At 32.6% G+C, this 13,788-nt stretch overlaps 2 protein-coding genes across 3 annotated transcripts; one reads left to right on the top strand and one right to left on the bottom strand.

Moving 5' to 3' along the window:
* Nucleotides 1-87: 87 nt before the first annotated feature.
* LOC124926506 (probable inactive receptor kinase At5g10020) lies at nt 88-5,233 on the top strand. Its single transcript, XM_047466742.1, has 4 exons — nt 88-196; nt 264-1,182; nt 2,260-3,744; nt 4,436-5,233. Exons 1-4 carry the CDS (start codon nt 122-124, stop codon nt 5,032-5,034), a joined length of 3,078 nt encoding a protein of 1,025 aa, XP_047322698.1. The 5' UTR covers nt 88-121; the 3' UTR covers nt 5,035-5,233.
* Nucleotides 5,234-10,704: 5,471 nt separating this feature from the next.
* LOC124925977 (regulation of nuclear pre-mRNA domain-containing protein 1B) lies at nt 10,705-13,500 on the bottom strand. Of its 2 annotated transcripts, XM_047466128.1 has the most exons (7): nt 13,360-13,500; nt 13,068-13,178; nt 12,723-12,970; nt 12,471-12,626; nt 12,029-12,328; nt 11,512-11,547; nt 10,705-11,437 (listed from the first exon to the last, which is right to left on the bottom strand). In XM_047466128.1, exons 2-7 carry the CDS (start codon nt 13,141-13,143, stop codon nt 10,931-10,933), a joined length of 1,323 nt encoding a protein of 440 aa, XP_047322084.1. In that variant the 5' UTR covers nt 13,144-13,178; nt 13,360-13,500; the 3' UTR covers nt 10,705-10,930. The 2 variants fall into 2 exon arrangements, with proteins under 2 accessions (XP_047322084.1, XP_047322085.1); XM_047466129.1 differs by lacking the exon at nt 12,471-12,626.
* Nucleotides 13,501-13,788: the final 288 nt, after the last annotated feature.

Below are 13,788 nucleotides of genomic sequence, written 5' to 3'. Positions count from 1 at the left end.
ATACTTTTTAAATTTAATAAAATAAGTGTGAACAAACTGTTATTTAGAAATAAAATATTAAAAAAATCATCACTTTTGTTTGCTGTTTCTCTCTCTTATTTTTGCAGTATATTGGACTTGTATGCAGATAGTAGTAGTGAGAGCTACTAGTACACCGGCGACCGGCGACCGGCGACGACAACGGCGACGGCAAGAGGTATGAGAATTAATCTGATCTTTCATCAAATAATGAATGCTTAGTGATACGATTCCGTTATCTACAGATGAATCTACTTCGTTTTCTCTCCTTCCTATTCTTATCCGGTTTGATACTGGTATCTGCTTCAGAAGATGAACTCCGATCACTTCTCGAGTTCAAGAAAGGGATCCAACAAGATCCTCTTCAGAAGGTATTAAATTCATGGATTCCTTCATCTGTAGTTCCTTACTCATGTCCTCAATCCTTCTACGGTGTTAGTTGCGACGAGAATGGAAATGTCTCATCTATTTTGCTCGATAATCTCGGTTTGGTTGGGGATTTGAAGTTTAACACCTTGAACGGCCTTACAATGCTTAAGAATCTCAGTCTCTCAGGAAATTATTTTACCGGACGTCTTGTTTCGGAATTCGGCTTTATGACTTCGTTACAGTATTTGGATCTGTCAGGAAATATGTTTTACGGTACTTTTCCTCCTCGGATGTATAATCTATGGGGACTGACTTACCTGAATCTGTCTTCGAATAATTTCAGCGGCGTGTTTCCTAGTGGAATCGAGAGTTTACAGCAATTGAAGGTGTTAGACGTGCATTCGAATGATTTTTCTGGATATATTCAGGTTTTATTCTCTGAGCTTCGTAATGTGGAGATTGTTGATTTGAGTAACAACAGGTTTAACGGATCTCTTTCCATGGAATCCTATAGCATTTCTGGCTTAGCAAATACAGCACGTTATTTGAATCTGGGACAGAATATGTTGGGAGGTGAATTCTTCAGCAGTGAATCGATTTCATTGTTCAGAAATTTGCAGGTATTGGACTTGTCTGATAATCAGTTAACGGGAGAGCTCCCTTCATTCGATTCATTGCCTAGTCTTCGCATTTTGCGTCTAGGAGATAATCAATTATCTGGGACAATACCTGAAGAGTTGTTTGAGAACTTACTTCCTTTGGAAGAACTGGATCTAAGCAGCAATTTGTTTTCAGGTAAAAGCTTTATTGATATTATATCTTCTCCTTAATTGATATGAGACTAGTTGATATTCACAAAATATGGAAACTTAGGGATTTATTAGTTAAAGATATGATGAAGATATGACAATCTTGAATAATATATTTGATTTCCATTGTTTCCTTTCATTCCATGCATAGTCATTTATGTGTGCATTCATGTTAAAGATCTCATATACTATCACAAACACTATAATAGTGAGAATTTGACCTTAGAGAAAGATAGACTTCTTGTAGAGCAAGAGAGACATGTTGGAGTTCTTGTGTTTCTTCCCTTCTCGCATTTTATGTCTTCTTCAGCAATAGTACCTATTTTGTCGTTTATAGAATATGAAATTCAATTTGTTTATTACCAACACGAACCAACCTGATCTTCTCTTGACTAATGTGGCTTTTCCTTTCGTGTTTTAGAATGTTTTCCACGTAAAAAACATTACAGTTTGCTTAATTTTCTTGCAAGTAACCTAGTTTTTTTTATAGAATTTACGTAAAAAGTGGTTTATTTTGTTTGCTTGTGTCAAATGACCAAAATACTCTTAATACTTAGATATTTTTAATACTATAAAGAACAAAATTTTGGTATTTTGGTTGATAATTTAATGGCATAAGTTATCTGCTATGAGATAGTAGTTAACATAAACCAGCTCTTAGTGTTATTCTCCAACTCTCCACATTTTATTTTTGCTGTCGCATATTGTCTATTTTGTGTTTACTGATTTCAATATGTTTTCAGACAAATGAAAATTATGAAAACACTTGAAATCTCACTTATCTGATTACATTGTATCTTCTCTTGATGGTTTTGATGGATGGCATAAGATTGGTAATAATAGAAATTTAACCTGTGATTGGAAGGATCTCAGGGCTCGTTGACGTCATAGTGTCTTCTTGTGTTTGATGTCTTCTTCTGTTTTGGTTTTTATTTATTTTTCCGTCTTTTATGCTTTCACAGTTTCTAAATGCAATGAGGTTTGCAGAAGAAGAAAAATATATGCATTGCTGAGTCTTTTTTGCTTTCTATATTTGATTGTTTTCTTTGACAATGTTCAACAGGTAATGTTGGTGTAATTAACTCAACAACACTGAAGACCTTGAATCTTTCATCAAATGCTCTCTCTGGTTCACTTCCTTCTTCAGTGGGTCAATCTGTAATTATGGATCTAAGTCAAAATGCTTTCTCAGGTGATCTATCTGTAATGCAAATGTGGGATTCTTCTTCTTTAGAACTTCTTGATCTGAGTTCAAACAATATCTCAGGAACCATTCCAAGTTCATCATCCAAATTCCAAAACTTAATCACTCTCATTATTAGAAACAACTCACTGGTAGGAAACTTACCCCCTCATAATTCTCCGAGGCTGTCGCAACTCGATCTGAGTATGAACAAACTCGGGGGATCAATTCCACCATCCCTTTTCACTTCAATAACCCTTTCATATCTGAATCTCTCGGGGAATCGCTTTACGGGTTCTATTCCCTTTCAAGTATGGAATTCTCACGAGCTTCTTCTTTTACCAAATGACCCACCATTGGAGTTCCTGGATCTATCTTATAACTCCTTAACTGGCGAATTGCCTTCCGATATTAGTTATAACTTGGGCAGGCTTAAGTTCATGAATCTCGCTGTCAACAATTTGTTAGGAAAAATCCCGGGTGAATTGAGTAAGCTTGGAGGATTAGAGTATCTTGATTTATCGAGAAACAATTTCATTGGTCCAATCCCAACTAACCTCCCATCGAGTCTGGCGGTTCTTAATTTGTCTTACAATAATCTCTCGGGATTTGTATCTGAGGATTACTTAAGGAAGTTCCCGATTGGTTCGTTTCGCCCTGGCAATGTTCTTTTGATCTTCCCGAGCAAAAATGATACTCCGGTTGGAGTTCCACGCGGGGGAAGCATAAACAATCGCAGTTGGAGATCGAGATTACATGTAATCATTATCGTTTCAACGATCCTAGCAACCATTATGATTGCCTTCATTTTGCTTGCTATCTATAGAGTCAGAAAATGTAGCCAACCATATGGAGGAAATGCAATAATTGGAAGATTTTCCGGGTCATCTCTTTCCAAGTTGCAAGAAGTTAACGAACCAACCGCCACCCCAACTTCATTAAGTTTCTCGCAAGATCGTTTACTAATTTCGAATCCAACGCCATTATCCGATCATTGGGAGGCTAGCACATCTGCCACAATTGTTTCTTCACCGGATCGTTTGGTCGGAGAATTGGTCTTATTAGATGATTCGTTAGCTTTGACAAACGAGGACTTGTCTGGTGCTATGGCGGAAGTTTTGGGTAAAAGCAGTTATGGGACTCTATACAAAGCCAATATGGGCAATGGGAATGTGCTGACGGTTAAGTGGTTGCGAGTGGGAATGGTGAAACACGGGAAGGAGTTTGCGCGGGAAGTTAAGAAGATCGGGTCGATTGTTCATCCTAGTATTGTTCCTATAAGAGCATATTATTTGGGAAAAAGAGAAGAAAGGCTTATTCTATGTGATTACATCCATGGAGATAATTTGGCTCTACATCTACATGGTTAGTTTTCCCTAAACCCTTATCTTGCTTTAAACTTTTTTATGTTTTGCCTTTATTTTCCATGCATTTTAGTCATTTAACCCAAATAATTTACTTTTTATTTATTACTAACGAGGTTTGAAAAAATGGATTATATGAAAGAAAAGAAACCTACATCAAACAAGCTCTAAATGTGATTTAATCTAAATCACATTTAGCTAAGAAATCTAATAGAATTAGTTTTTCACTAATGAAACCATTATATGACCTATTTGTAAACACACACTTTAGGTTTTGGATATAAATTCGGACCAAAATGAGAAATTGTCAATAAATTTATGAATTTGGGGCCGACTAAGTTCTGTTTTCAAACGTAATCTAATCTGGATCCACGTTATGAGATATCTGATAGAAATAAGTGTTTTCCAAATGGGTGTCTTTGGTAATACTTGCTAGAATGAACTCTAGGATGAATTTGGCCTTATTTGATCTCGGGTTATTTCAAAAAATAATCTTGTTTGACGTAGGTTAATCAAAATCAAGTTATTTGGGTAACAAGAAATTAGGGATTCATTTTTGTTAAAAAGTAATATATGGTATTTTGGTTTATGAGGATATTGTTGATTCTTTGGTTTTCACTACAATGTGCTCGGATTTTACTATTATTCTTCGGTTTTCACTACATAAAGAGATTTTACCCGTTTTTTTTCAGAGACCACGGTGCCCGGGAAGTATATTTCCCAACTATCCCTACGTCAACGATTGAAAATTGCGGTTGATATTGCAAGATGTCTCACTTACCTTCACGATAGAGGCCTCCCACACGGAAACCTCAAGCCCACAAATATCATACTAAAACGATCTACCAACTATAATAATAATCTAGAAGTTCGCCTAGCTGATTATGGACTTCATCGTTTTCTCACCCTAACCGGCATTTCAACACAAATACTAAACCTCGGAGCGCTCGGTTATCTTGCTCCTGAACTTGCTAAACCAACTTCCAAACGTGTCATGACATTGAAATCGGATGTGTACTCATTTGGAGTGATTCTAATGGAATTGTTAACTAGAAGAAGTGCTGGTGATATCATATCGGGTCAGTTGGGTTCGGTTGATCTAACCGATTGGGTTCAAGTTTGCTATGGACAAGGTCGGGGAAGGGATTGTGTTGATCGAGATATTATCGTAAGTGGAGAAGAAGAAGGATTGGACGAATTGCTCGCGATTGCGGTTAAGTGTGTTTCGCATTTCGACGAAAGACCTAATATGGGAGATATCTTTAATGATGTCTCTTCCATTTCTATTTGATTTCATGATTTATTTTGTGAAAATTGTGTATAGATTTTGGTAATCAGCACATTTTTTATTTTTATTTTTAGTACATTGATGTTAATGGTAGCCAATAGTAGAGTTAAAGGTGAAGAATTATATCATATATAATTTACTTAGCTTGATTTGAATTTGAAATATTTTGGATTTATAAGTCAATAAGTACTTTGGTTTAGTCTATCCCTTTCTAAATTCTTCCATCTACTTTCTATGTTTTTTCAATTTTGATTATTGAATATAATATTACAAATATTTTGGATTTATAAGTCAATAAGTACTTTGGTTTAAAAGTTTTCAATTTTATTTTTATTAAAACTTCTTCAATTAAATTTAATTTTGTTATTATTAAAATCTCTTCAATTAAATTTAGAAGTGATTCATTTTGTTTAAGAATGTAGTTTTATTAACACTAATACACTATTAAGTGTTATTCTATTTTAGTTGTTCAAATTAGGAATGTTACAACAAAATCAAACCCATAACCGACAAAACAAACAAACGACAAAATTAAACTGGTAACCGACAAAACGAACGACAAAATCAAACCCTTAACCGACAAAACGAACGACAAAATCAAACCCTTAACCGACAAAACGAACGACAAAATCAAACCCTTAACCGACAAAATCAAACCCTTAACCGACAAAACAAACGACAAAATCAAACCCTTAACCGACAAAACAAACGAGAAAAACAAACGACAAAATCAAACATGTAACCGACAAAACAAACGACAAAATCAAACAAACTAAATTTGTAATGGAATGAAAACACGTTTAGGGCAAGGCTTTCTTCTTGAAAACACATTTTTATAACTTCCACAACAAAAATTTGAAAAAATATCACTTGACAATATTAATGTTATAACAAAATGTTCTTTATCATAACCTACAAATTTATTAAAAATTTAGATTTTTCACTTAAATTTTTTCATTTAATTCAATTATAATTTATATATCAAATGCAAAACATATTATCGTGATAATAACTATGATTATCATAAAATAATAATACTATTAAAAAATACTTTTTATAATTGTTTAAATTTAGTTATTGTAATTACCTTCTAAGTTAGATAATTTGAAACAAGGCCTACAATCTAAAATTGCACTTCTGTGAAAAAATCAACCAAACAAACTGCTTAGGCGTTCAAATTTCAACTTATACAATTCAACTTAGGTGGCATGTAATTTGTTTTTCTCATTTTATAAAAAATCAATTTTGTTAAAAAAAAATCCTATAATTTTTATAACATAATATAAAATTTATAAAAAAATCATATTTTTCATAACATTTCATCTCACCTCATAAATAAATTTATAAACCAAAATATTAAAATACCATTTTCAATTCGTTAATTTAAAAAATTATAGAATTATAGTTCAATTTCAATACGGTTAAAAAAGAATATAATAATAATAATTTTAATATATATTATCTATTTTATTAAAATATTAGTTTATCATAATCAATTAAGATAGTTTCAGAGTTAAAAGATTTTTTTTAAGTTTTGATTTTTATTAAACAAAAATATCGGTTCAATATTTTAATTTCATACACTAAAAAAAATATTGGTTCAACATTTTAATTTTTTAAATTCAAAAATAAAATATTAGTTCAACGTATTAACTTTTTATATATATATATATATATATATATATATATATATATATATATATATATATATATATATATATATATATATATATATATATATATATATACCAACTTAAAAAAATATTAGTTCCATATTTTAACTTACTATATTCTAAAAATAAAATTGTTAATCGGGTTTTAAATATTAAACTAATAAGTTATTTTGTTTAAAAAAACATAAAAAATAAATAAATTTTGGAATTACAATTACGACATAAAAAATTGGAATTGAGAACTATAAATTATACTAGATTGGATTTCATTGGAATTCTAATTCCAATTTTAATTCTTAATATTAAAGGGTCTACCCAAACTTAAGAATTAAAATTGGACCTTCCAATTTCAATGCCAATTTCAGAGTTACCAAACACTCCCTTACTTTTTTTTTATTATGCCTTCTTCAAGAGTTTGTGAAATTTTCTGTAGAACATTCTTTATTTTCAGTGGGATACACCAAAAAATTTCACAAACAAATGTCACCGATTTCTAGATCAAATGGATTAACTAAAGCTCTAACAACATTAGGAATGACAGAAAACTAATTTCCCTCGTAATGTGTAGACGACCTGGAAAAGAATGAATAAGACTTTTCGAAGGAAAAACTATGAGCATGAGTGTCTCAAATAATTAATGTTATACGCGTTCGTTTTAATAAAAAAAAGGCTAATACATGATGAAACTTTTCCGATCTTATTAGTATTTAAAATTCTTACTTTATTTTCTTTGTGTTATTTATAATAAAAATTTTCATGTAGCAAGTTGCAACCTGCCATTCGAACTGAGGAGACAAAATGTAAAGATGTTGGAGTGTTACGGTTATTTTAGAATGTACTAGTTGTATCCAAAAAATATTAATAAGGAAAAGGCAAAAGAATTAAGTAAAGCTTGAAATGGGAAATTCATGAAAATTTACAACCCCACCGCAAAATAGTATGCCTACACGTCTTCATCAATGTTGAAGACTTCGTCTCGAAGAGTAATTATGACCAATTTAGTTACTCTATATTTATCTCACGTAGGGTTGCAAATGAGTCAAGCCGAGTTCGAACCAGCTTAAGCTCGAACTCGACTCGATTAATTATTTATTAGCTCAATTCGAACTCGAGCTCGAATGAGTTTATAAATTTGAGCTCGAGCTCGACTATTTATCTACAAGCTCGGCTCGACTCAAAAGTTTAAACTAAAATTAAATTTTCAAGCTTGAATTTGAGTTTGATTTCAAGCCAAAATTTATTTTTAAAATGAAGATATCAAACTTTCATACTCATTCAACATTAAAAACATAATATTTTAAAATGAAAAATCAATTTGTTATGATCGGGATCAACGATAGAGACTAGGGTCTGAATATGTTGAACGCTTACACACACTTCGTTTGATATTAACTCTATTAGAAGTTAATATTTGTTTCTATTCTACGCAAGTCATCACAAACTCTTGAACCAAGTTCAAGTGCGGAAATGTTTGTTTCGACTTGAAACAACACAACTGAATTAGGATGATGTAATAGAGAAGAACACAAGACACAGAGAATGTTTATGGATGTTCAGAGTCAAAGATCCTACGTCACCCATTCTTCTCAAACTTGAGAAGGATATTAATAGAAGATTTGGTTCAATACAACACTTGTACAAACTCAGTCGAACAACTATGACTTAGTTACTACATGTTTTCGAACTCTTAGCACACACACTCTGTCGAACAGAAACATATTCTGTCAACTTATAATGCTAACCAACTCACACAGAATGGGTAGTATGTAATACAATTGTGACACTCTAATAAACTTGAAAACTTTTAGAACTTTAAGACAATTGATAGTTTAAGGATTTGTAAAGCTTGTTGTGTGCAAAAAAGTTATGAAACAGGTTGTCCTCAGTCTTCTTAAGTAGACAGGCTTTAACAGTCATATTTGCTACTCAACGAATATATCTACTTCATGAGACATTTGTCTTGATCTTGATTGATTGAGCTCCAGAGTAGTACGCCAGGGAGGATCCTATTTGATCTTATCTATACTTGGATGATAATAATCCAAGATATTCATTAATGTGATTGTAAAGTACAAAGAGCGTATATATCAGAATGTTTGACTTGTCTTTGGTTCTTTTAGCATAGCTTTGCTGCTACGAGAAAGGTCTTCATCAGTCTTTGCACGAAATGGAAACAATTGCTGAAGACGCATAAAACTGACTTCTGATAAAACCGAAAGTGTTCCAATGTAGCACCGAAATGGTAAAGTACCGGACTCGCTCTAATTTGATATATAGCCGAAATCATAAAGTACCGGAGGCGCTTTATATAAAACCGATTATATAATACCGGACGCGTGTTTTATAAAATGCCGATTTGTAAAATACTTGACGCGTCTTGTAAAATGCTAAACTGAAATAAGACCGGATACTTGTTTGTTAAATACCGATTTTACAAACTATTGGACGTGGTCCTGTAAAAATACCGGAAGATAAAACCGGATGCGTGTTTTGCAAAATGTCGATTTGTCAAAATACCGAACGCGTGCCTTGATATAAAACCGATGTGCAAACTGTCGGTTATGCTTTGATAAAATAGCGACTTCTTATAATACCGGTTACGCTTCTGTAAAGCCGATTATATAATACCGGATATGTCTTCACAAAATGCCGATCTTGTAAAATGCCGATTTTGTAGATAATACCGAAGGCCTTTTTTGTATAATACCGAACTTTGATTAAAGACCGATTTTAATCAAACACCGGACATCTTTTTCTTTTCGGTTTTCTTTAATCTGCACATGATTAAATTTACATAATTAAATTCTTATTTAATAGCTAATTAACACTAATGATTAATTAACTATTTTTACTTAACAATTTCTCCCTTTTTGATTATTTAAATTAAATATTCAAAACATGGTAAATTTATAATTGTTGGCTAATTATCCTAGGTTAATTAGCTACTTTATTCTAATAATTTCTACCTCTTTGTTTGTTTAATAAAATATTAAAGTCCGTTATCTATTTCTTTAGCACAATTCAAACAAATCAATATTTAATCATCAATAACAAATAACATAATATATCGATCTAACAAAGCCATGGTAGACATTTTAAGGGGAGTCTATTGAGAGAAACTAGTTGATAATCAACAAAAACATGACTATTAACTTAATCAATAAGCACATATAAGATCTCTAAGTCCTCTCACTACGAATATGTCTCGCAAGTTGAAGGCATCCATTTGGCGTGGATGACGTAGAGATTAGTGTCTTCAAATAGACTAACTAAATAAGACTCAACTGCCTCCTAATGAGCAACTATGGCAGAGCTCTGAAATCTCAGATCTATATTAAAATCATGTGCAATCTCACGAACAAATCTTTGGAATGGAAGTTTACTAATCAAACTTCATACTCTTTTGATACTTACAGATCTCTCTCAAAGTAATTGTTCCTGGCGAAATTTGTGAGGCTTCTTTACACCTCCTTGTCTCTAGTCGATTTCCTAGCGAGGTCTGCTTTGTGCAGGAAACAGAGATAATATAAAGAAAAATGAAAAACTGTGCAGGAAACAGAGATAATATAAAGAAAAATGAAAAACTTTTGTGAAAAAAATTAGTGAATATGAAAAGTTTTAAGATATAATGATGTATTAAAGAATTAGAGTTTTACTTTTGGACCATAAGATATAATAATGTGAATGGTGGGCTTTTGGACTATAAGATATAATAATATGAATGGTGGACTTGCATATGAACTTTGAAAAATGAGTAAAGAAAAAATATTTGTTTTAAATTTTATGTTTTATTATTAAAATAAATAAATATATTATATATTACTATGTTTGAAAAAACTCGTCATACCATTAAGCGGAGCTCGACTCTGAAACTTTCAGCGTGAAAGGAACTCAAGAATCAATGAAAAGAAAAAAAAAAAAAAATTCACCAATATCTAAGAAAAGCCAATATCTGTTTTAGGGTGAATCTAAGTTTAACACAAAAATTCACCTTCTTTCCAAATAAAAAATTGTCACATGTCTCAATTGATAAAAAAAAAAACAGTTTTACATCATAAAAAAAGTCTTCAAGAACAAGAAAAAGCATAATCAACACAACTAAAACATTTCTAAAAGAAGAAAGTGTATGTCCCCTCCCTATTCTAAACAAACAGAGCCAAAAACCCTATTCAAAAGTCTCCAAACAAAATAAACTCCAATTCGCACAAACTCATTCATAACTTTCATTAAGAAGGGCGCGGAGGATTATAATACATCATCCCATGAGGAGGCGGAGGCCCAATCGGTCGAAAACTCATCGGTTGCTGAACAAAACCCATCGGAGGTGGTTGCATTTGAATAACCGTGTTAACCATCGGAGGCGTAAGGGGAATCGGAGTCATGTTTCCGTAACCAAACGGGGAAGATTGGTTAACATAATGGCGGTAAGAAGTATTATCCACCATCGGATTGGGTACGAGAATCGTCTGTTGTTGAGGATAAGTCGGATTGTTTGATATAGGAGCCGATATCTGTTGTGTGTTGTTGTTATTCGGAGCGTTTTTTGCTTCTTCAGCTGCAAATGATGATAAGACTGAAGACATGATGAATTGAGAAGAAGAGGAAGCTGCCAGCCTGTCCGCAACCTCAGCCGCAATAGCTGCAGCAGACTTTTTTGGAGGTTTTGAGACTTGATCATTGTTATCGAGTTGGTCACGCATCGCTTTCGCTTCTTCTGCCTCAGCCATTGCTACCTATATATATAAATATATTATCAAGTCTGTTTTTTTTGTTGTTGAAGTAAACGGGCAAGAGGTTGAAGAAATACCTGCATTTGAGTGCGTACATTCTCCAGCTCCGATTCCTGAAATTCAAGATCAAAATTTTGAAAAATATAAATGGAATTTATAGCATAAAACTATCACATTTCCATAAGTCATGACACCCACTTCGTCATCAATCACATTCGTTCAAATAACAAACCGAAATATCAAGATACATTTTATATGTTTTAAAAAAAGATTATCCGAAAACCCAAATTTCAATAACCTCCTAAAGCTTGTTTGATGTGGAGTTATTTGAAAGTTATGAAATCAAAATCTGTTTTGGGGATTATTTGAGTTAAATTTACAAGAAATTAAAATAAGGGTATTTTAGTTGATGTGATGTTATAGAGATTTCTATTGTAAAAATCTAAATATCCCAAGATCAAACAAGCTCTAGTGGTTATCGAAATAACCCATAATCGAAATAAGGCTTGAGGGGTTCTAGAATATGAGAACTCAGCCTCTTTAGTTCAAGACTCTTACTACTTGAGTTATACAGGGTGGGTAAATTGATCTAACCTGTTCTCGGAGGGTGTCCCTTAACTCAGAGACGAGAAGAGCCCGGTTTGCCTCAACGGACTTAAGCTTCTCTATGCATTGTTTTAGAGTAGTTTCTTCAAGCTGCAACTCGTTTGACAATGTTTTTCTCTTTGGATCGTTTGCTTTTCTACAAGCTGCTTCGACGGAATGCTCCATCTTCTTAATCCGTTGAATAACTGATTTGCTCGAGGACATACTTTCATCCTCAATGGAATTTTCACTGATCACCAAATGGAGTGCAGAGACAATTCTTTCAGCTGAACTTCCTAACGTCAATTTCTGGTTTCCAAAAGACGGGTCATACAATCAATGAAGCCTTCCTCCAAGACGGAAACTATTCGAATTATTTTCACAGTATCAATCTCACAACAATTCTAATAGTATAGTGAAAACATAAAAGTGTGTGAAGTCAGTTTCTAACCGTTCGAATTGAGCGCGAATCCTTTTTTATAATCTTAACAGACCGTGAACGTTTTCTATTGAACTCTAATGGTGGAGGCAATTCTTCTCCAAGCATTACATCTTTCAGACTTTGTGTATGGGATCCAAAAACTCTTCTTTGCTCCCATATATCAACCTATCTTACACATACTAGATGTTATTATTCTCATCCTAAACACTATCAGATCATATACACACCACTAACAATAATAGTTATGAAAAGTTAACATACCAATCTGGAAATGACATTCTTTCCCTGATCATCACCTTTCTCAAGTACATTCTTAAGTGCTGATGGAAGAATTTTCCAGAATTCATTAACAAATTCGTTTCCTTTTCGCTTGCTGTTCTGTAGGATGTCGTTTGCAAGGTATAGAAGGGGGATTTTGCGAATCATCTCTGTACTGTGGAACTGTTTATCCCATGTTAAAGCAACTATATCCGCTTTACTTCGGTGGAAGATGCACCAATGTGACAATGCTAAACATCCAAATTGGGAACAATTACTGTTAACTATAAGCATAAGCATAAACATGAAATAGTTGCAATCGAGGAGAAAATGAAAGAAAAAACATACTTTCAATGCATTGTTGAGTACTGTTGAGCTTAGAAAGCTTGTCTGCAAGTATCTGTTCGCTGAAAACACTATTCATCCCCCTTGTCTGTTCTTCTAGATTATCTCTTAAACCTAGAAATTGATAACGATGTGATCTTTAGATTCGATTAAGGAAACTGGAAACAAGAGTGTAAGAAGATTGATAGATTACTCTGTCTGGTATTGAAAACCCTAACGAAAAGGTAATTTCAAGTGATGAGTTGAAAAAAGGGGATATAACAGAGGATTTTTTTCTTATGAATGAAAGAAACACCTTATAGATCAGCCATCGTGAATGATTGAAATCAGATGTATTGATGATAAACCCTAGAAAAGCTTCACTGCGCAGAGGCGGCCGTCAAAGAAGAAGAAGAACCGCCAGAGAGAAGAGAGAGAGGATATAAAAAAAAAGGAGAGATAAAACTTCGACCTGTAATGAATATATATATATATATATATAATATTATATTATTTTATATTATAAACAAATTAAATTAAATTAAAATTATTTCAAGTTTTATTAGAAAAAATAAGGGTTTCAATTTAAAATCTTGAATAAAGAATACAATAGTGTATTATATTATTTATTAACCAATTAAATTAAAACTATTCCAAGTTATGTTAAAAAATATTATGCAATATCTACTGTTTTTGTAATGAATTAATTAGTCAATTATTTTCTATTTTAGTTGGGTAAAGCATT

The sequence above is a fragment of the Impatiens glandulifera genome, chromosome 2, assembly GCF_907164915.1.
Source record: "Impatiens glandulifera chromosome 2, dImpGla2.1, whole genome shotgun sequence".
Classification (NCBI taxonomy): Eukaryota; Viridiplantae; Streptophyta; class Magnoliopsida; order Ericales; family Balsaminaceae; genus Impatiens; species Impatiens glandulifera.
Note: the sequence above shows the minus strand (reverse complement) of the source record. Positions and strands in the feature narration are given on the sequence as shown.